The sequence below is a fragment of the Cavia porcellus genome, unplaced genomic scaffold (assembly GCF_034190915.1).
Source record: "Cavia porcellus strain 051 isolate PalLab524CR breed Dunkin Hartley unplaced genomic scaffold, mCavPor4.1 scaffold_16, whole genome shotgun sequence".
Taxonomy (NCBI): Eukaryota; Metazoa; Chordata; class Mammalia; order Rodentia; family Caviidae; genus Cavia; species Cavia porcellus.
In genome coordinates, this window is record NW_026947499.1 from 50,894,550 (window position 1) to 50,918,756 (window position 24,207).

Sequence of the window (24,207 nt, forward strand, 5' to 3'; positions counted from 1 at the left end):
TGAATTCACAGCAGTTTGGCTGCCTCTGGACATCTCACTCTACCTTCTCCCTAATACTCTGTTTTATTTGTCACAAACTCACTGGTGCCATAAATTTAAAAGACTTCCAGTATCATCCCAGCTCCCAATTTTGGGCCACATCCCATGGGCTTAGGATGGAGAAAAACTAATTCCACAGATCCAGAATCCTGCTGAAAGACCTTGATGAGCACACCGTCAGGTCTTTGTAGCAAAGGGCCTGGGGGCTGCTCTGGATCCCCCACTCCTACAGAGATGTCCTAGATTTCCTTTGTCAGTGTGGAAGACATAAAGGACAGAGTCTACATATATCCCAGCTGCCAGTACTAGAGAGTACAAGTCTTAGGAGGTAATCGCCTTCACTATCTAATGTTCAGAAATCAAATAGGATAAGATCCCTCCTCTTTCTTCCTAAACTTAATCCTGGGTTCTCCTAATTAACTGCAAGAGGGCAAACGTGTCAGCACAAGCCCATTAATGATCTCTTCAAGGACATGTACCATGGTGGCCATGGCTGCAAGATTCCAGTACAGCTCCCCCACAAACTGTCTGTGTGCTCTTACATAGGTCACTCTACCTCTCTAAGTATATTTTCTTCCTCTGTAACAAGGACATAGTAAGACTGTGCCTACATTGTGGAATTTTTGAAACACAAAATTAAATATATGTAGAGTAGGCATAATTTATATAGCGAACATTGAGATTGATGCATGTATTTGAGACAGATGAGACCATATATTATAAACATGAGTCTACACACACACACACACACACACACACACACACACACACATATAGTACAGTATTACTTTATTTCTAAAGTGAAGTTTATTTCACACTGCAAAGTTTCTGTAACCGAGGTACAGCCTGTACATTGATGGACGTGGTAATTTGTTTCCTAATAGTTTCCCCAAGAGTTGTTATTTAATCAAGGTGTGTTCTCCAAATTTATCTTATCTTAAAATCAAGAAAATAGGGCATAACTTGGCAAATATCGAGCAGCCACACTCTTAGGATATTGTTACATCAGGTGCTCAAGAAGCACTAAGAACTTGACCAGAAAGCGAAAAGCGAAAGAGAAATTATTTCACTTGGAAGAAAACAGCATAGAGAAGGGCTAGAGATAATACAGCTGGGAACCTGATCTCACGGTGCTACTGGGAAATTTTCTTGGCAGATTTCAAACCAGCGACACCTAGCTGAGCACGTACTCTGTGCCAGACATTGAACTAGGCATCAGGAGGCGTAAGGAGTTAGAAATGGTGCCCTCAGGGAGGCAGCCAATGGCAGAGATAAGGCACTAGTACCAGTGCCCCTGGCTGGTGGGAAGTGCTGATCAGGTCACTCGGAGGGCTCCTTGTCCCAGGAGCCCAGGAAAAAGTCCTTCAGCCAGTCCAGTCAGTCTTCACAAGTTGTACCTCACCCCACCCCCACGAGGGTAGGCCTGGGGGGTGGAAAGAAGAGTAAGCAGCCTACCTTGCTGGCAGCTGTGGTGGCCAAAAACAAATATCCTGGAGAAAGGGCCAAGGCCTCTGAATGCAACCTGGCTAGCTCTAGGGAAAAGAGGAAGGAGGCCTCACCTTACCTGCTTTTCTCTTCCATTCCTCCAGCACACCACCTGTCTGCAAAGCTCCACCTTGGCCATGGCTCCCGGAGAGAAGATCAAAGCCAAAATCAAGAAGAATCTTCCTGTGAGAGGCCCACAGGCACCCACCATTAAAGACCTGATGCATTGGTACTGCATGAACACCAACACCCACGGGTGCCGCCGCATCGTGGTGTCCCGTGGCCGCCTCCGGCGCCTCCTCTGGATCCTGTTCACACTGACTGCAGTGGCCCTCATTATCTGGCAGTGTGCCCTCCTCATTGCCTCCTTCTATACTGTCTCTGTCTCCGTCAAAGTCCACTTCCAGAAGTTAGATTTTCCTGCTGTCACCCTCTGCAACATCAACCCCTACAAGTAAGAGACAGGGGCAGAGACCTAGGGACCCGGGAGGAGGAACCATGCTTTCCCTGGATGTCAAAGACCCTCTGTGAAACAAACAGCCTGGGAGCCCATGCCAGCCTGCAGAAGGGAAAAAACAGAGGAGAAAGATTATCAAGGGGAGCTAATTTGTCCCAAGTCATCAATGAGTTGGTATTAGAAATCAGCATTTTAGAAATTTGAATTCATTGCCAACATTGGTGAATTGCCCTCTCTCAGGCTTCATATTCATATCAAGTTTTCGGTCAATCAGCTGCTTCTCAGGATGGGCTAGCTCAGGAAAGGCAGGGGAGGCCACGGGGCAAGGTTTGCTGGGAGGCTGGGTTGGAATCTGCCCATACTCTCTGCCCTTCACAGATGCTCACACTAAGCCTAGCTCCGCCATTACTGCCATCTTTCCAAGCTCACACCTTCACACTCCCCAGAACATGAGCTCTAGGTGACTCAGAAATGATACTCAGGTGACTTCCGGAAGCATCCCCACATTCTGAATTCTCATCTGAGTCAGCCTAGCCCCACTAATTGAGATCACTGGGCTCTGGACTGGACCAACCCTTGGTGCTACCCTATTTACAGTTAGTTGTAAGACCTGTTCTAAATGGGTCATCAGAGTCTTCAGAACTTGGAAAACGGATTGGGGAGGAAGGTCAGATTTCAGCAGAATTTGTCAGAGCAGGCCTGAGGGCAAGGAGAACAGAAGAGCAGGAGGAGGAAGATTATCTAGAGAAGCCAGTTTGTCCCATCAATGAGTTGGTGCCAAAGCTCAAAATCAAAATCAGGTTTAAGACTCATTCTCTAACTTCTGAAGCCTTTCGTTTCTTTCTCCCTTCTTCCTTTCATCCTTCATTTACCTATTATTTGTTCCACAATCATTTACTCAGCATCTATAAATTTTCATAAACTGTGGTAGGTTCTGGAACTTACAACTCAACAGCCCAAACACATTCTTTACTCTAATAGTCTTAAATTACAGCGGGAGAATAAACTAATAACAGAATTACACTACTGTAATAGATAATAGTGACCGTTTAATTACCTGTTATGCACAGGGCTGTGGAACTTTCCCAATAACCTGAGGATGCTGAGACACAAAAAGCTGAGTGGCTCATTCAAGGTCCCACAGCCAGAACCAGGAAGCAAAATGCAAACTCAGGCAGTTAGTTTCCAAAACTTAGACCCTCAGTCTCTGTCCTGTGTCACCTATCCAGGGAGCAAAGAGGAGAGAAGTGTGGGGAGCGACAGGGAGGAGCTCGGGATCATTTGGTATGAATTTTTTTTAAATGGTGTCAATATGCTTCATTCAGCCAACTCTGTACTATTCTTATATGTTCTTTTGTTGTTGGTGGTGTTGGTGGTGGCAGTGGTGTCTTTTTTGTTGCTGTAGTTCTTGTTTTTGGTTTTTTTGAGACAGAATCTCATTATGTAATTCAGACTGGCCTCAAATTCACTGTAAAGCCTACACTGACCTCAAACTCACAGCAGTGATCGTCCTGTCTCAGCCTTCCAGAGTGCTGGGATTACAGGTGTACACTACCACACCCGGCCTCTTACATGTTCTTAGATGGTGTCAAGGGAATAGCTATTTATTCATTCATCCCAGGACTGATTGGTGCACACCTTACACACAGAAGCAGAATGTGCTGGACAGAGATGGACCATATCCCCAGGGACACTGTTGGTTAGCAGTTATTTCCTTGTTCTGTCAGCAGCTGGTTTACAGGAACGATATGACAGTTACTACTCCAGAAAGGCCTGCTCCTCTTGGTCAAGAAGGACGGCAATGAGCACCCAGCTGACACACTTGATGGAAAACAAATGTGAAGAATTGGCAACATTTTCCCAGAGCAGTCTCACCTCTCTATAACGCTTCCCTCCCTCATTGGCAGGTATAGTGTTGTACGTGACCTTCTGGCCGACTTGGATAGGGAGACCAGAAAGGCTTTGAAGACGCTGTTTGGCTTTTCAGAGGTTACGTCTCGCAAACGCCGTGACACCGAGTCTGAAAATCCAGCCCAGAAAGGTATTCAGCCCAAGTTCCTCAACACGATCCCACTGCTGGCCTTCAATGAGAATGAGAAGGGCAAGGCCAGGGATTTCTTCACTGGCAAGAAGCGGAAAGTCAGTGGGAACATCATTCACAAGAGTTCCGATGTCATGCAAGTCCACAAGTCTAAAGAAACAGTGGGATTCCAACTGGTAAGTTTCACTTCCTTGTACATTAGGAGCATGGGATGGGCTGGAAGTGGTGCCCGAGGTCTCTTCTCCTTGGCTATTTACTCCTGTGGACTGCCTGGAAGAAATACACCCAGTTAGGAGCAATTCAGCTACAATCAATCAAAACCTACTGAGCAAACTTTAAACTTGGGGAAAATGTCATTGGAGCTGACCAGTAGCTTAGAGAAACTACTCAGAGGACAAAAGTAAGGAAAGACCTAGGATCTAGGTGGCAAGAAATGGTGGAATCTTTTAAGATAGTGCTGCTGGATGAAAGGATCTGTTTCAGTCTTTTTGTTAATGGTTATACCAGGCATGGTGGCACACAACTATAATGCTTTAGAGGCTGAGGCAGGAAGATTGCCATGAGTCAGAGCTCAACCTCCAACAGTGGAGCTCTGGGCTCCATTGTGAGTTCAAGGCAAGCTTGAACTACATAGCAAGTTGACTTTGTCTCGAGAAAAGATTCAAATTCCATCTTGGGACTGTCTGGTTGGCAAAGCTCAGGGACCTGATGACTCCTTGGCTTATGAAAAGCTAGACATTATCATAGAAAATATCACCAGACTATATCCAAACAGTAAAAGATAATTCCCCCAACCTAATTAGGGTTGCAGACATTGGAAAGAAGAAATAAATAATCCACAGTGAGAACATCAGTGTTCTTTGCTTTCAATAGATGCTGCAGGCTGACTATCTCCACTTGTCATCCCATTTCAGGGGCTCTTAGAAAAGCAGCCATTTATTAAAAACGACTTCTGTTATCCCCCTGGATAAACTGTCACCACTATGCCTCTTCATGCCCCATCTTCCTCTAGAGGATCAGAGCTACTTCTATAGCTCACAATTATGATGGCCGTAAGTCACAAAATGTCTATTAGTCACAAATCCTAAAAGATGCACCTCCTCAAAATCATTAGAATTCAGAGTCTTCCGAGGTCCATGATATCAAAATTAATTTTTAATGTCTGTACATTCAGGGCAGTTTCTAAGCCCTGGGAAATGAGAACATCTGGAATGTATCACAGTTTCCTTGTAAAGCCCTCATTATTATGTACTCCAAATGTGCATCCTGCCAATGGCTGCGTGTTACTGGTTAAGATGATACTTCAGTTCATGTTTTTTAAGTGACTAATGGACACATACATAATAACCTGCTCAAAATCCTGCAAAGAAGTAGTGACTGAGTCTGGGCTGGAATCCAGATTTCTAGACTATTTATGTAACAGGAAAAGAGGGTGATTGGATAGGAACTGCATGGCACTAAATCTGTTTGGAGACCCTGAAGAAGCCAGTTTTGTGTGTCACCTTGCTTGTGGTAGACAATACCACAGGAAGGAGTCATAGCAGTGAGACTCTGTCCCTTGTTCGGATCCCTTTTCTCCTCAAGACTTGAGGAGAACCTCTCCCAGGCTCTAAAGTAAAAGGAAACTTACCTTTGCTATAGATTTCCTTCCTGCTCCTCTGCATTCCTGGGCTGAAGTCTCAAATTATTCCTCCTTTCAGTCCTGAAGGATAAGGCTGAGACTGCGAGTTTCAGCCTGGTGTCTCCTCTTGTTCACAGTGTCCCTCCAATGATACCACCAACTGTGCCACTTACACCTTCAGCTCAGGCGTCAATGCCATCCAGGAGTGGTACAAGCTGCACTACATGAACATCATGGCTCAGGTGCCTCTGGAGAAGAAAATCAACATGAGCTATTCTGCGGAGGAGCTGGTGGTCACCTGTTTCTTTGACGGGATGTCCTGCGATGCCAGGTTAGGAGGGGCAGGCTATGCTCTCAGCTTCTGAGGACTGGCAGCTTGAAGTCCAGGATCAGTGCAGGCACCTGCAGCTCACCTGTAGGTCTTGGGGGCAGAAGGTGCTCTTCTTGCTCTCTGCTTTCTGGAAAACCAAATCCATGGAAGTTAGTCGAGGGTTAGTATAAATTACATAGAGTATAAACTACTACATCTTCAAGCTCATTAAGTTACTTATCAGGATGCAGAGTAATTGGTAGTGTGCATTAAACCTACCTCTACGATGCACATCATTGGTGGAAGACTACTATGCTGGAACAAAGGAAGGAAGAAAGAAAGGGAGGGAGGATGGGAAGAAAAAAAGCCCCATGTCCATTATGTGAGTCTCAGACTTTTCTATCTTTAAGAGAGCCCTCAGTCCTGGTGGTGACTGGGCAGTGGATGGGACATTTTAAGAGAATCCTGCTTTTCTGGAGGGCTTATTTTGTTCTTTTCAAATACTAATCCTTAATTACCTGTCTATGTGTTAGTAGATGTATTTATTTGCAAAAACTGAGTGAGGAAATGATGTCCCCTGGAAACTTGGGTTCCAAAAGTCACATAAGGTCACAGATGAAGGAATTCTTCTGAGGATCATAAGACTGGCAATTTGAATTTTAAAAGTGTTAAGTGCTGGCTGAGACATTGAAGAGTAGAAGAATTTGGAGGCAGACATGGGGCAGACTAAGGGGATTAAGAGGGAGCACATAAAGCATAGTCTAATTCTGCGTCAATGCTTGTCAACCTGACTGGCAGGTTTTGTTTGCTATTCTATCAGAGGAAAAATAGGGAAAGTGAGTCATGCCTGTCACTCATTGTCCCAAAAGAGAGTTGGGCCCGTGAACGTTGCCCTTCTAGACTTCAGCTGAAATGAGAAAGGGTGTGCCCAGCCCAGCCCTTCTGACCCAAGTCCTTCCCTATTAGGAACTTCACGCTTTTCCACCATCCCATGTACGGAAATTGCTACACGTTCAACAACAGAGAGAATGAGACCACGCTCAGCACCTCCATGGGGGGCAGTGAGTACGGTAAGGAAACCCACACTGAGAGAAACCAAGATTCTCTAACAGTGAGCACGGTGGCAGCAGGCCAGTTGAGGATGCTTAGGTTTTCAGAAATAGTCCTACCCAGAGCCATGCTTGTCATCCCAGCTGTTTGGGAGGTTGAGGCAAAATGGTCGCAAGGTCGAGTCCTGCCTGAGGAATTTAGCAAGACTGTTTCTAAATAAAAATGAAAAGGGCTGAGGGGATGTAGTTCAGTGTAAAGGCTCTGGGTTCAGTCCTCCAGTCCCGAGGGTGGCGGGGAGCAAGACATGCAAATCTCTTCCCTTGGCCCCAAACCAGAAACTTACCTTCTTGGTTCTTTTCTTTCGGATGAGTGTCTTCTGTTCCCTTTTTGACTTTTCTTCTTTACATTTGAGAGCCTCAGGGACATCACTGGGCTCCTTCCTGCCGAAAAACCACCTTAGTTTAAGCTTGTTGCTGGACTGAGTAATGCTGAGCAGGTGGCTTCTAACCAGAGTTAAACCCACATGTGCTGAATAGGAGCTTAGGGAAGTAGACACACCTTTGCCTTAGTTAAGATGACAGATTCTGGAGGCAAAAAACCCAGATCTGCCCTTGCTATGTGACCTTGGGCAAGTTCCTGCCCTGCATCTTTAAAGTGAGAGTGACAATATCGCCCATAAAGGTTACTGAGAAGACTTACATACTCAGACCATTTAGAGCAGAGGTGGCGAGCCTATGGCACATATTTCTTTTCTAAAAAAAAAAAAATGTTAATATGTGAGTTCCTTTTTCTAAACTAAACCTAAGCATTCAGGTGTGATTGCAGGATTGGCACTTCGTGATAAATAAGTGGGTCTAAGGTTGCACTTTGAATACTCAGTCTCTAAAAAGTTCACTGTTGCTGACTTAGAGTAAGACCTGGTGTTCACTCTGTTAGTATGCACAGGTCACCATAACAAAATCCCATATCCTGGGTGGCTTAAACAAGAGACACTTATGTCTTACAGTTCCGGAGCCTGGGAAGTTCTAGACCAAGCTGCTGGCAAATTTGGTTGCAGATGGCTATCTTCTCTCTGTGTCCTCCCATGGCCTTTTCTCTATTGCAAGTAGAAAAAGTATGCTGTGATGTCTCTCTCCTTATGACACCAGTCATAACAAATTAGAGCCCCACTCTTGAGATCCCTTTAACATTAATTAGGACCCTTTCTCTAAATGCCATCATACTAGTGCTTTAACATCTGAATGGGGGCACAATTCAGCCATACACACATGATGCAGAGAATAAATGCTAATTGTCATTACTACTATTACTGCCATTGCTGGCCCTGCTACTCATCATTTAGCATTGCTGCTGCTGCTGGCACCACCAGTATCACTCCTGTTCCAGAACTATTATCACCACTGCTCTAATCCTGCTTTTGTAGGGAAGGTAGGAACTTAACAGGTTGGCCTGGCTTACTCACAAAAGGAATGTCGAAAGATCTTATGCAAGCTGAAAATGATTTGATATATAGAGATGCTCCCACCAGGAAAGGCAAGGCTCTGCCATTGCTGGATCCATGGGTGGAATCCTGGACCTTGTTGCTATACAGCCTATCTTCCTCCCAAGACGGCAAGAAACCATAATTCAGTGTATACTTCAGTGGGAAAAGCTGTTCAGGAATGAAAAGTGAAGAGATACAGAGTTCTGGCTTTGCTACGTGGACCTGTATATCCTTCACTAAATCACTATCTCCCTCTGAGTTTCAGTTCCCTTGTTTACAAGGTGAGAATATCAGAATAGCACTTAAGTTCTGACTGAAGCCAGGGATGCTCTACCACTGACTTATTCCTCTAGCCCTTTTTATTTTATTTTGAGGCAGGTTCTCATTGTTTCCTGGCTGGGCTTCAACTTGTAACCCTCTTGCCTCAGCCTCTCTAGCAGCTGAGATTACCATCATGCACCACCACACCTAGTCTACAAAACATGTATTGAGTATCTGCTGTGTGCTAGGACAAACCAGTGAACAAGACAGATGCCGTCTCTGCTTTTAGAGAGCTTATACTTCAGTTCCACATTTAAGTGAAAAAACACATACTGTACATTGCCATGATCTAATTACAAGTCCTCATGGATTATGAGGAGGGGAAGCAGCAAAGAGGAGGGAGAAGCAGCCAGGGCCAGGATGGGGTTTGAGTTGGGATAAGATGATTCAGAAAGACTTCATTGAAGGGGCTACATAAGGGTGAGGCAACCCGTGTTATGAGCCACACAAGAGCACTGTAAGGCCTTGAAAATACAAAGGCATCAAGAATAAATGAATATGCTGTATTCTAGAAACGGGAATAAGGCCAGTGTGCTTGGCCTGAGAGAGGGATGAGGAAAGTCACAGAAAATAGAAGAGAGTCTGGGATGGGCTGCATCATCCAGGTCTTGACAGTTGTAGCCAGATTGACTCCATCCTGCTCTCTACATCCAGCAGAATAACACTGAAGGGTCCAGGCCAGGAAGTGCTCAATTTCATTTCCAGTCTTCAAAGGTTCTTCTGGCTGCTGGATGCAGAACAGATTGCAGAGAGCAAGAGGAGGGACAGGAGAGAAGTGAGACTAGGGCCCAGATACACCATAAGAGGTTTATTTCCTCTCTGAAACTTTAAGCACCAACAGCACCTGAAGTTATTGTGGAGGCTCAGACAAACTCCCTGTCTCAAAAGATTTGGCAGAGTACCAGTTCCATTATTTTTAGCAAGAACTTTGACTGTGATGCTATGTTTGGGCCCCTACTTTGGACTAAGCCGTGGGGCACAGCCAGACGTAACTCCTATCCTCATGAAACTTTCTGGAATCCCACCTTTCACTTGTTAGAAATGGTTGTGCCTTGGGTTTCAGCGTCCCAGAGAACTTTGACCACATGGGCTGCCTTATCTTCCAGGGCTACAAGTCATCTTGTTCATAGATGAAGAGGAATACAACCCCTTCCTGGTGTCCTCCACTGGGGCTAAGGTGCTTATTCACCAGCAGAATGAATATCCCTTCATTGAAGACGTGGGAACAGAGATTGAGACTGCAATGTCCACTTCCATAGGAATGCACCTGGTAAGCGAACGTTCTCATTTTGTAGGTTTGGCTAAGAGGATGGATTTGGGGAGGGTTTTGTTTGTTTGTTTGTTTTTGTTTTTCAAGAATATCCAATGAGGTCTAGCTCAAAAGAAGGATGTTTCAAAAAGAACAAGGTTCTGTATTTTCCAATGGTTCCTCAATGGCCTTGCCAGTAGTTATATTAAAGGTTATATTTGTATCTTCTGATGAATGAACAAAGGTAAGATACCATTTGGGGAAAAAATTTTAAAGCAATATTACTTATTCACACACACACAAAAAGACAATAGCATTTATGGAACTATGATGGAAGCAAAGCATCAATTATATATTTGTCAATAATAAAAGAGAGAAGATTAACACCTGTATTCCTGGCATGCCCAGAAGCCTATGGAGGCATGTGAACAGCTAAGGTTAATGGGAAGTCACTGGTTCTCAAAGGTCTTTGTGGTTAATCAAGGTTCCATCAATTTTACATTTATCAAGAATCCTTTCTCCTTCAGCCTTTGCAATTTCTCTGACCTCATTCAATGCTGAAAACATTCAAACTTACTAGTAGAAGCACATCTAGGCTGCAGACTCCAATCAGCATTATTGATTGCTCAACTTTCAATCTTTGCTAATCTTTCAAGAAAAAAATACTGTCTATTATATTTTTACTTCACATTTCTTCTTAGTGGCTTTATAAAAACCTATCTGTGGCTCTGTCTGTCTTTGTGAGATTATTTGCCTTTACTTTCATCCAAACTTAATGTCCTCTCTTAAACTTCCTACCCTTCATCCCTCACCAACTTGGCTCCAGAAGTGTGGTTTCCAAACCTCCTTGGTCATCAAATTCAGTTCTATAAAACCAGAATCTCTAGGGCATGAGCCCAATCTTCCATATTTTTACCTGTCTCAGTGATTATTGGAAGAGGCAACGCATTGAGGAAATTTGGCTAGAGTGCCTCATGCTGCCCCATGGAAAGGGCAGTTGGGGACAAAGGGAGCCATCAGGCTGGTTGTCTGGTATTGCAGGCGCTTGGAGGTTTAAGAGCTCTGTTTTCAACATGAGAGAGAAGTAATGTGTACAATCCTGGACTGTGTGCATGTGGAATGTGGAAGCGCCTCAACCTGCTCAAACAGGGGCTTCCAGAAACCTGAGGACACCACTTCTGGAGCTGAGTCTCTGCTTTTTCTCTTGCTGAGAGATCATGGAGCTGTCAAAGACAATAGTGAAGGTTTTGATCAGTTTCCCTGCGTCCCATGCTGAAGCAGGTCCTGGGCTTTGCACCACATCCTTCTCTCCTGCTGTCCCCTTCTCCCTGTGTCTGCCTCTCACAGCATCTGCAAAGTGGGCAGAGAGAAACTGGAAAAGTATAAAAAGGAATGAATTGCGCCCTCTTAGTTTTTGCTCTGAGGCTGGAAATAACCACCACATTGTTAAGCAATGTCCTCTTTATTAGTGGTGAGTAAACAAAACATGGGTGAGTTTTCTGCTACACATAATTTAAGATGTAGAAAATCAGCCCCGTACAGCAAGGTCAATCAACTCTAGGCCTGATTTATGAGCATTTAGAACAACAACAACCACAAAAACCCAGGAGGTGAGCAAGAGGTCACTAAGAATGAGTGCTGTTTGTCCTTCTTCATTTATTTATTTATTGACTACTTGTTTACTTACTTATTTACTTACTTCATTTGACTTAGTCTGTTAAGCAACTGGTTAGCTAACTTCCCTTATTTAATTGAGAAAGTTTCTTTCCAAAGCACCAAATATTCAAAGATAAACACATTAGAGCTACTTCAAAAATTTTACCTTTAAGAAGAAAAGACAAAATTAATATACCTTTGCAATATAATTCCTACCTCTGCAGAGGGAAGCACTTTACCTCTGCAGAGATAAAGTTCTTAGGCTTAGTTCTTAGAACATATCTAATACTCTGTAGGTCTTGGATGGATGCTAGATGAATGATAGATGGATTCATGGATAATTGGATAAATGGAGATAGAAACTATTGGAGAAGACTTCCTAAATAATGAATTACTTTGTTTTGTTTCATTTTATTTTGGTTTCTGAAACAGGGTTTCCCTAGGCAGCCTAGGCTGACCTCAAACCAGCTATGCAACCCGGGCTGGCCACAAACTTGTGACCCTTGCACCACCACACCCCAGTCTAAATGATGAATTCTCGAATGACAAATGTCTTGCAAATAACGTTAGGAAGGGCTTGTCCATGAAAATTGTAGCAATTACAGAAAGGTCACAGAAACTATATTAAGCCATCCTTTGAAAAATCACTTTGGTTGAAATGTAATCAATAACACTAGCTCATTTATAGTAATGCTAGAAAGAAACAATACAGATCTTTGTTGAGGCAAAGTGGGTATGAGTAGAAGGAAACAGATTTTACAGATGTTACTGTGTAGAAGCAACAGGATTTGACAACCAGTGTTAGCAAGAAGAGCCAGGGGAATTTAAGTGGATATTTAGGTCTTAGCTTGGGCAGGGGTGTGAATGAGTGTCAGGCTCAGAATTAAGGAATACAAGAAGAGGGGTATGCTTGAGAGAGAAGACGACCTCTTCAGTTCAGGACTTAACCATTTTGTTGTGCCTTTGAGAAAACAAGGTGAACCTAAAATGTCCAGTAAGTAGATGTTATGAACCTGGAGTTTAGAAGAAAATATAGGAGGTAATTCCAGGCTTAGAAATGAATGTCATCACCTAAGACCTGAAGCAGAACCCTAAATGTCTGAAAATATTTAGGGGCTGAAAAGAAAGAAAATGGAGAAACAGAGTCTGAGAGAAAGGAACAGAAGCCAGAAAGAGTTGGTGTCGGATAAATAAAGGACTTTCAAGGAAGGTGTGATCATAGTGCCAAATGCAGTTGAGAGGTCTAGCAAGATGAAGGGTGAACAATGTTCTCTGAGTATAATGACCAAGATGTCATTGGTGTTCTTTGCCATAATAATTAGGAAGATAAGGAGTGAAAAAGGGTAGGCCACTCACCCTGGGGGCTGGGGGGCCAAGTCACAGAGAAGGAGCAGCCTCTGTTGTGATTGCAAATCCTACTGGATTTTTTTTTTTTTTTATCTTAAGGCACATATGCAACTTCCTTTCACAGTTGTATGCATCAAAGGGACTAAGAGCTGGGAACTGGGGGCCAAACCCCAGCTTTGTACTTGGGTTATGCAAGTCAGGGTGCTAATAGCAGTAATGCTCTTTTGTGGCTGTGAAAGTTCATGTAATAAACACTCAAAAATTTACTGGCTATTACTCTACACTTTCTTAAGAAAAAAAAGATTTGGAGGGAATGGAAAATAAATTTGAAGCAAAAAAACAGAGGCTTAGGGAAGGTTGTTTTTATTTCCTTCTCTCTATTCTTTTTTTCTTCTTCAAACCAAGGACCTTGTGCATGCTAGACAAGCACTCAACCACTGAGCTACATTCTAAGCCCCTTGTCTTTTTTTATATTTCTTTCTTTTTTGAGTTAGAGAGAAACATAGTAATATGCATAAATTAAATATATGATGCCTATTTATATCATTATATAGTATGCTATTATATTATGCATAAGAAATTCAATGTGTGTGTGTGTGTGTGTGTGTGTGTGTGTGTGTGTGTGTGTGTGTAAAACAAATCATTTGCCATATGCTGAAATGATTTTCCAGTTTATATTTGCTAATTTTCTGTATGGCACTTTTTCCGCATGCAAAAACATTCATGTTTTACTTAGCCAAAGTCTTTGTTTCTCCTCCTGCTCTTTTTCTTCTTCCTGCCCTTCTTCTTTTTCCTCTTCTTCTTTTTTCTCCTCTTCCTCCTCCCTCCTCTCCTCTTCCTTCTTCCTCTCCTTCATCTTGTCCTTCTTCTTTTTCCTTTTCCTCATCCTCTCTTCTTCCTCCTTCTTTTCTCTATCTCTCTGTCTCTCTCTCTCATACTGGAAACTGAATCTGGGGCCTTTGTACTGAGTGATTTATTAACGCTTTTTTAAAAAGAATCTTTTTAAAAAAATTTGGAGTAGGTTTTTGCTAACTTACTATGTAGCCCGAGCTGGGTTCAAACTTGTTTTCTTCTTTAGTTGTTGTACTTCCTGAGGATTCCCCCTTTTTGAGATCAGATACTGAGTTTCTTCTAGTTCTCATATTACTCCACTTAATACTTTAACTCCTTAGATTGTTTAAGTATGTTATTTAAGAATGTTAAGTAAAGATTTATTTCTTTCTTGAAATAGTCAATAAATTGTCCTGACTATTTATATATGTAATTCTTTCTTTCCTAACATGACTAGGAATACAAACTTTATCATACATAAATGGTACTTATAGTGTATTACAAAATAAAAACAAAAGAAAAAAGAGTTAAGCCACCCATAAGCCCAAATGAATTAAGTAAGGGGTAGAACTTGAAAATTAAACTGAAGCTAGCTCTGGGACATTTCATAAGCTAGGCTTGTCTCCAGTTAGAATGGGGTAGTCACCGCATGTAAAATGGAAATCGTACCTGGACTAATTCTAAAACAAAAATAGGATGGAGGTTTATTACAGAGAACAAGTACAGCAGGCTGCCCTACTGGTAGAGTAGGATAGTAAAGGACAGCAAAGCTGACTCCTCCAAAGACAGTGGAGGGGTGTCAAATGCATGCCATAAATTATTAAAGGTTATTTCACGAAGAGGTGGAAACTTCTGGAAGAAAGAGAAGGGCTTTCGTGTACCCATGCCAATTTGCACACAGTTCACAATGTACTTAAAAATGTTTTACATTCTCCCCTCTGGGCAGAGATCTTACTATGGAAAAACACGATGATGAAGGCAAAATGAGTTTCCGGTTTGGTTCTCAGTCGGCTCTGTTACCACCTTACTTCACCTGTTTCTTCCAGTCTGTCCTCAGGTCCCACCTCCTTTTCTGAGAAATACAGTGGCTTGTTTGCTTGGATTGCAGCCTGATTTACTTTTCCCCTCTTATTGCCAAAACGTGTAGTTGCCTGCCTCTTTTCTCTCAGGCTGCTGCTTCCCAATCCTGCCCATCTTGGGCCGATGCATTTGGACTTGAATCACCAGGCAGTGACAAGCAGTGACAGGACCAGTTCCGTGATTCAGATGGCTAAGTGATGGGGACAGAGGAGATGCTGAGCAAGGGAAAGTGTGGGGGCAGCCAAGCACCAGGGACACTTTACTTTCAACACTCCCTGTGGCAAGAGAGGATCAGAGTCCAACTAGACAGTGAGCAAGAACCGTAAGAGCCAAGTGACTCAAGAAATGCTTCTCGGTGACGTTTTGATGACTAAGTGGCAGAAAAGAAGCTCTAGATTGATGATCAGCTTTCTAGAGAAGTAGACTCATATCATTAGCTAATGTGAGAAATACAGGAAATTGAGCAAGTTTTAGGTAAGTGAAGAAAATGCTGAGTTCAGTTATAGGTACTGTGTCAGTTTTTGCTGTATACAAACTACCTAAATCTCAATGGCTTCAAACAATCATTGATTAGCACACAGTCTTTGGTGCAGCCATGTGGCTGGACTCATCTGGGCAGCATCTTACCCAGAGAAAGGAGCCAGCATCTAGCTGCATTTCCAGCCTCACTGTCACTGTTGCTTTCCCCCAGCAGAAATAGCAGCCCATTTTGAGAAACAAGGGCAGGACCAGGTGACCAAAGGGAAGGAAAGGCCTCCACCTATACCCAGAGCCAGACCGGGTTTCCACTAGTCCCAGTTGCTCAGGGCACCATTCTGCCTGTTCACTGAGGTTAGCAGACATTTCAGCTGGTCCCCAGCAGCTGAGGGGAGCAGGAGTGTCTTTTTTGCAACGAGGAGAGCCTTATACTCAATTAAAAGTCTTACCCAGAAAAGAATACAGTGGAAACCAGGAAATGCAAGACTTTTCTTTGAGCCAGAGACACCCTCCTGCTTACGCTCAGCCCATTGTGACTGCCCTGAAAACCAAATGCAAAAGGAACACAGTTTGAGCCCCCTGGGCTACAGTGAGGCAGACTCTGAGAAGGTGATGTTGGTGGCTGCTGCTGGGACAGTGGTTACAATGGAAATGCAAAAGTGCTAATGGGGTGGCTGCCCTCTCTGGGTGAAAGAGTCCAGTTGAACTCACCTCCTCACACAGACTGGTTGGTAGGCCTTCATTTTATAAGAAAATAGGAGTTGGCTGTCCCACCTCAGAAGCCATGAAAGCTTGATAAGAGCCAACCCTTATCACTTGTACAACCTCCTTGCTCCTCAGGTTGTGCTGCTACCTGGGTTTTCCCCTGGGCATATTTTTTCTACCTTGAAAGAGAAGAGCTAAGGATCCTCATGCAACTGTCCCAGTCCCTGCCCCTAGATCCTCAAATGGAGGCAGATAGGACCAAGGTAATCAGTCAGAGTCCCTGCCCGCTTTGCCAGGCACACCTGGCTTGCCTGCCTGTCCAGACTCTGGTACCTGGATGGTACAGTGTTGTAGAGCCCATAGCAGACTCCAGGCTCTGTGGACAGTGTGGCAGGACTTAAGGCCCCAAGGAACATCTATCAGAGCTCAGAAGATTTCAGGGAATTGAGGTGCCCTGGAGGCACCATTATCAGCACCCTTATACCTCAGTTCCCAGCCCAGCTCTGGAGAGCCCTGGGACCTCTGAAAGCTACTAAGCCAGTTACTAAGTGAATTTGTTTTGTACTAAACTGGAGAGAAACTCACTCTTCATTGTGAGCGAGAAGAGCAGATTGCAGGGCAAGGTGAGTGTCTGTCTCTCTGAGATGAAAGACCTTCTATGCGATAAGTGGGTATCCTGAGGAAGAGGAAGAGGAGAGGCCAGCTGGCTACTTGCTCCTTTGTTTGCCTCTGTTATTTAAACATTTCAAACTAAGCATTGTCTGTTGCCCTTGAAGAACTTGTAGTTAACTGAGATTCTTGGGTCAGCAGCTGAATTACAATACAAACAGAATACAGCCACTTGAGAAGTCTAAACTATCTACCTAGCAAACTCCTTCATTCTTTTTTTCTCTCAAGAAAAACTTTCCTCCTCTTCTACAAACCTGCTGTCCTCTTACCCTTTACCCTTACTTGCTTTTCTCCTAAAAGTCAAAATAAAATAAAGCTCCCTCTCCCTCTCTCTCTCTCTGTCTCTCTCTCTCTGTCTCTCTCTCTCTCTGTCTCTCTCTCTCTGTCTCTCTCTCTCTCTGTCTCTCTCTGTCTCTCTCTGTCTCTCTTTCTCTCTCTCTCCCTGTTTCTCTCTCTCTCTGTCTCTGTCTCTCTCTCTCTTTCTTTCTGGGATATGGTGGTGCATGCCTCTAATCCCAGTACTCCGGAGGCTAGGGCAGGAGGATCACAAGTTTGAGGCCAACCTAACCTACATAATGAGACCCTGTCTCAAAAAAAAATAAAAATGCACACATCCTGGACCCTCAATATCAGTCAGTCACAATTTATATTCAGTTTTTGCTCAGTGGTATTATACTGCCCACCCCTTTTTGGCTTATTTGGCTTGTATGAATTGTTTATTCACAATGACAAATATTAAGCTAGAGCCAGCTTAGTGAACCACAACAAAACAGAGTGAATAATGTTTTCCAAGTCTGGTTGGCAATGCTTTCCCTCCCCTGATGACCATAGTATCATTGTACTCTGCTGCCTTTTTCTTGGTCCTTTCTTAGAAAATCAACCCTTTCCAAATCAACCTCCAAAGCCAGAAGCTAAGGAATTGGGTAACTCAGGTGGACAGATGCGAGTCCAGCAGCTCACAGTTGCTGATCTTCTTTTTATCCTTCCTGCCAGTGGATTGGTCAATGGATCACTGGCTTTCAGAAAGCCAAATCCTGATTTTTCAGCCAGCTGTGCACTGACCTCAGCTTCCTGCTCTAACTTCATCTCTAGCAGTTTCTTGATTTCACAGATCCCAGACATACTGGCTCCTCCTGTCTCAAGTCTGGGCTCTTCCTTCTGTCTGATCTCTTTGTCATATTTCTTTCATTCTCTCTCTCCTTTTAAATTTTTTTATTAAAAAAATACTGTACAGTACTGGGGACTGAATCCAGAACTTTCACATTGTGCTACATTTTTAAAATTTTTTATTTTTAGACAAGGTCTCTGGAAGTTTCTAAGTTGCCCCGGCTGGGATGGAACTTGTGATCCTCCTGCCTCTGCCTCCTAGAGTGTTGTGCTTGCACTGTGTGCCTCTGTACTCTGTTAAACATAGCAAGTGGCTCTTTCCCCTATTTCTTGGTAAGGCCAGCACTTTTTCACCCTCGATCGACCGCTTCCCTCTTTCTAAGCCTTCCAGTGTCCCTATCAGTTTCACTGATCATTATTCAAAATTATCTAATTTATGTGTTAGCCTTTTTTGCCACCTGTCTGTCTACCCTTCTAGAATGTAAGCTCCATGTGGCAGGGAGGGGACTGTCTATTTGATCACTGTGGATCCTGTGATGTCTCTAATGACACAGGCACCTAATAAGTGCTCAGTACATTTTTATTAAGTGAACCATTAAATGACCACTCACAATCCAGGGAACCTCCCCACCTGGGTACCCCGGGAGGTAGGGGCTGAATGTGTGTTGCTCTGATTGCAGACAGAGTCCTTCAAGCTGAGTGAGCCTTACAGCCAGTGCACAGAGGATGGGCATGACGTGCCAGTTGAGAACATCTACAACGCTTCCTACTCCCTCCAGGTATGACATGGCAGGGTGGCCCAGACCTGGGTTGAGGCAAGGAGACAAAGTTTCATCTTGCCCAAGGTGTGGCTGGGACCAGGAACTAGTGCAAAGATCCCTGGGGCTCATCCAAAGACCTCAAGAACAAATGATGCTGGCTGGTTCCAGTCCTGTTCAGTCTGTTCAGTCCACGTGTAACGAGAGCTCAGACCGCTGAAGTTAGCATGGAACAGAATGTACAGTCCTGGGACAGGCCTGCCCCCTAAGTAGACCTTGGCAGGTGCAAAGGAGGGTCAGGAGAGGAGCATCTCGGGAGACACTGGCTGAGAGCCCAGAGCTTGACTTCTGGGCCAGTTTGTGTTCCTCACTTGCAGGTGATTTGAACAAGTTGTATCCCCGCCTTGTAGTCACGGGATATTTGGATCTAAGGGGGGTGGCTAATTGGCAACTGCCAGCCTCTCCAGGCTGCACACCTCATTTCCCTAACCTGGATGATATTTCAGGGAATTTCATAAGAAAATACAGATCTCCAGCTTCTTTTGAAGAACCAGGTAATCTGGCAGCGCTGAGTCCAGATTCCTGCAGTGTAGTGGTGGGTGAAGCTGCCCCTTTAAAGCTTCATGGATCCTGCTCTCCACTGTTCTCACCTCACCCCGCAGTGTACTGCGTTCATCACTGACTCCTGCAGATGCTGGAGTTTTCAGCCCTTACGTGTAATGAGCTTTTAGACCAAGTCTCACATCCTGGGAATCTGAAGTTGGTCTCTTACCAGGGTATACACAGGGTCAATGGAAAGCCTTCGGGCAGAATAAAGAACTCCAGCTTCCATCAGAATGGAGCTGATAGGTGGTAGACACACTGAATAAAAAGGGACTATTAGGGACTGTCTGCTTATAGGAACTAGAATCACAATCAAATGAATTTTAGGACCTCTCTTCCCCCCAAAAGAAGTAAGCTCAGTGGAAAGATGCCTATGGGTAATGCCATAACCTACCATGGACACTTCAATATGTTGATTCACATGCTCAGAATTATTTCATGAAGCAGGCATTGTACTTATTTCAAAGAAAGCAAAGTATCAGAGAGGTTAAATGACTTGCCAAGGGACATACAGGTGGTAGGTGGCACACGTGGGATTTAAATTTGAATAGCCTGACTTCAAAGCTCCTGCTATTAGCTTTTATGCTATACACTTCCTGGATCATGTGACAGCCTATGATTCTCAAAGATCAGGGATGGAAGTTTTCTTATTCTTTGCCAGCATTCACATGATAGAAAACAACCATCCTAATCCCAGCTCCACATGATTTCCCTATTTCAGTCTAAATTCTCAATCCCTTTGGAGTCAGGGCACCCGTCCAGATGGCAGAAAGGCACATTGGTACAGTCAGCCACAGAGCAGGATGGTGAGCATCTGCAGCAAGGGATATAGAAGGAGGGCGCTCTCTGGCATCACGTGCTTTCATGGCATCTCTGGATTTCTTCTTTCAGATCTGCCTTTACTCGTGCTTCCAGACAAAGATGGTGGAGAAATGTGGGTGCGCCCAGTACAGCCAGCCCCTACCTCCGAATGCCAACTACTGCAACTACCAGCAAAACCCTGACTGGAGTGAGTGCTACCTGCCCCTAGCCCTGCACACCCCAGCCCTGCACTGATCTGGCCTCAGGCACTCCTGTGCCTTTGTCCCGTTGCCTTTTGCTCAAGGGAGGTATTAGATGCTAACTAGACTTCTACTTCTGTTGTCAAACCTGGCTTAAGTGGTATTACCCAGTTAAGGACCAAAGGCTGCATGCCAAACTGGGGTAACAACTGGGGTGATCACTTCTGTCAACTCCACAGGTAGTGCCCTTTGGCAGAACAGATAACCAGCAAAGGTTAGGTAGTTTTTCCAAGGTTGCTCAGCCAGGGAGTAACAGAGCTGTGTCCCAATGGGTCCCAAGCAGGACAACTTGACCCCAACTCATGTTCTCAACCACCGCCAATACGTTTATTTTCCAACATCACACACCAGTATGTGTATCCAGAGAACCAATGTTTGAAGAAAGTAGAAGGAAAAATAATTAAGACTGTGAAGGGTCCTAGTTAATTCAGGGACTCCCAGGAAAGGCCCAGTAGGCCCCAAATCTCATGCTGCTTCCCCGTGTCTCTCAGTGTATTGTTACTACAAGCTGTACCAAGCCTTTGTTAATGAAGAACTGGGCTGCCAAACAGTGTGCCGCGAAACATGCAGGTGGGTGGACCTGGAGAGGGATGGGATGGGCAGGAATGGGATGAGGCCAGACTGGATGGAGTCAGGCTGCCCATACTCACTCTGTCCCCTCCTCCTCTAAGATTTAAGGAATGGACGCAAACCAGCAGCCTGGCCCAGTGGCCATCTGAAGTTTCAGAGGTAAGTTGTATTGCCCTCTCTATCCCCTGAGCCCTCAGCTGGGACCCTCACTGATGTTCTTTCTGTCTTCAGGCCTTGAGGGTAGCCCAAGGGAGTAAGGCCACTGTCTCACTGAGTCCAGGGAAAAAGAGGGGGGCCAAGGAAGTAGGGAAGATGGAAATCCCCAGGCCCATCTTTCTTTCTCCATCACAGAATTGGTTGCTACGTGTTCTTACCTGGGACCAACGCCAGCAAACAAACAAACAGCTGAACAAGTAAGTCCACCTCCATCCAGTTTCCTCTGCCTCTGTCCACCAAGGGCTCAGCCTCTCTGCTTGTTTCCTCATTGCCAAACCTGCTCCTTTTCATCCAGTCATTTAGTCAACAAATATTTATTGAGCATTTATCATGAACAGGCCCTGCTCAAACTTTTGTTTGATCCTTCCCTACAGTATGAGATGCCTTTTGCATTGTAGCCCATTGAAGACATAATTGAAATAAGACACACAGTAACATTTCATTGTGATGTACAAAGCACTTGGGCTAATTTTCAGATAATACACCTTGGAATGGACAAGCCAATTGTTTACCTTCAGCTTTCAATAGCCTCAGGGGATTAGTTCTGGGATTCCTTCCATGGATACCAAAGAGCTAGGATGTTCAAGTCCCTTACGTAAAATGGCATAGTATTTGCATAAAAGCTACCACATCCTTCACTACATTTAAGTCATCTCTAGATTACTTATAATACCTAATACAAGGTAAATATTTGCAAATTGTCACGATACTGTATTGTCTATGGAGTAAGGAAAAGGCCTCTACTACATGTTAAATGCAATTTTTTTATCCATGGTTGGTTGAAAACATAAATTGAAAACCCACTGCTAAAGAGGAGAGCTGAGGGTTTGCATTCTGATTGGTCACAGCACACGGATTCATTGGTGCCCTTGCCTTTCCAATTGGTAAATATTTTCAAAATCCTTCCAAATGTATTCTGATATTTACTATTCTATTTAGCCTTATAAAAGATACTAGTCATTGTCCTCTGAACTTTGAAGCTTCCGATCCTACTCGACATTTTTTGACAGAGAAAATGATTTTCCATGTGGGAGAGGACAAACTCATATCTAGGACTCACATTTCTCTGGGCTATCACCATACTCAGTGCCTAGTACCAGGGATGCCCCAGTGGGAGCCAATCTTGGCTCCAGCATCAATTGACTGGCCACTTGGTATCAGGTGCAGTATGAGTTGCTGGGCCCCTGGGTGACCAAGTAGTCATGGTCTCTGCTCTAGGGCTTTCCCAGGTAGTGGTAAAGATAGGCTTAGACTAAGCATTTGCAAAACGTTCAACCAAGTATTGTGAATCAGTGATCTCCTGGGCCAAATGTGTCTCTACAAAGCTAACCCATTATTTCTGCCTTTTCCTGAAAGATTAAAAATTCTAGCAGTAGTGAACCTCCATTCTGGCATAGTAGCGAGCAGTTGAGACATAGCTGCTCCTTTAAGATGAGCTTCTGTTTCTATAAGGAAAGAATATAGACCAGCAATTAATATTAGCTGTGCAGATGTGAATATGTTACTTAACCAATCTGGGTCTCATTTTCCACATCTGTAAAATGGAAGAAAGATTAAAATATATCTATTCACCTCACTGAAGGTTTGTAGATTAAGTAAGTCAACATAAAATTTTTATAACAGTGCTTTACAAAACAGGAAGCTCCTAATAAATGCAAACTATTATTATGGTTACTATCTCTACTACTTTACCATCAGCCTACCTTGTTCATTTGCATTACCTGCTGTCTCTCATATGTAGTTGAGATTGCAATCAACAATTACCAAGAACAAAGCTTAATGAAAAACAGCATACTCAGGGAGTATGGCTAGGTACACAGACTTAGCCTGGAGTTGGGAACTCATTGTTGAATGAAAGTTCTGAAAACCAGACTAGAACCAGGAGAGGTGCTCTGAGATATAGAAAAAGCCCAGGGACCAGATTCTCATATCCCTGAGGAGCTCAGAGCCTGGGCTATCTTGAGGGCCTGGTGAGAGGGAGAAAGCCATGCAACATTGCTGGTTTTTCAGCAGAATGTCAAAGCTCCCGACTCACCTGGGCCCTATCTGTTGCAATTTCTGTAGGACAGACTTGGCCAAACTCTTGATATTCTACAAAGATCTGAACCAGAGATCCATCGTGGAGAGCCCAGCCAACAGCGTGAGTGGTGTCCTTCTGGGACCTGTCCTGAGTCTGTGAATGTGCTCATTTGCCTATCCCCTGGGAAGCCAAGTCAGCCCATGGGGATCCAGCCTGACCTAGCAGGGTTGCTAGAAGCCAGCCAGGCCTCAGCAAAGCAAACTAAGTAGAGGGTAGGAGACCTTCAGGTTCCTTCCTCTGAGCCTCTGTAGGGCTAGCCCATGGCTTCCCTGAGAATTGGGGTCACAGCCTGGAGAAGTTATGGTGAGGATCCCTCTTGATGATGTGACATGGCTTCCTTTACAGATTGAGGTGCTTCTTTCCAACTTTGGCGGCCAGCTGGGCCTGTGGATGAGCTGTTCCGTTGTCTGTGTCATTGAGATCATCGAGGTTTTCTTCATTGACTTCTTCTCTATCATTGCCCGCCGCCAGTGGCAGAAAGCTAAGGAGTGGTGGGCCAGAAAGAAAGCACACCCGGGCCCTGAGGCTCCCCCCAGCCAGCAAGGCCAGGACAATCCAACCCTCTATATAGACGAGGACCTGCCCACTTTCACCTCGGCTCTGCACCTGCCTCCAGCCCTAGGGGCCCAGGTGCCCGGCACACCGCCCCCCAAATATAACACCTTGCACTTGGAAAGGGCCTTCTCCAACCAGCTCCCAGATACTCAGGTGCCCAGTGAGCCTTGAGACAGAATTGGGAGGAGAATCTAGTCAGGACTACCAGCCATGGTCTAAGGACTTAGGCCATGTCTTCAGGATGCACAAGACCTCCTGTCTCTGCTCTGGGCTTTTGAAACACTGCCTGAAAGCCTGTTCTGGATAAGACAGAAATGGGTATGGGCAGAAAAAGCTGTTGGGTCTGCCCCAGCAATACAACTGGACAGGATGAGCTAGATCCTGTGGCCTGAACTCGGCACATCCACATGAGAAATACTGCAGGCCAAAGCAATGG

General features: G+C 44.4%; 1 protein-coding gene across 1 annotated transcript; it reads left to right on the forward strand.

Annotated features, from left to right (window-relative positions):
- Positions 1-1,661: 1,661 nt before the first annotated feature.
- Positions 1,662-23,936, forward strand: Scnn1g (sodium channel epithelial 1 subunit gamma; the record flags this gene model as incomplete). The annotated part of the gene is given in 12 exon segments (NM_001173064.1): positions 1,662-1,978; positions 3,889-4,198; positions 5,781-5,974; positions 6,920-7,023; positions 9,914-10,077; positions 18,609-18,707; positions 20,181-20,298; positions 20,842-20,920; positions 21,022-21,079; positions 21,272-21,333; positions 23,201-23,276; positions 23,562-23,936. Coding segments are annotated over 12 exon segments (1,956 nt in total), but the record flags the coding sequence as incomplete, so codon positions are not given.
- Between the last annotated feature and the right edge of the window lie 271 nt (positions 23,937-24,207).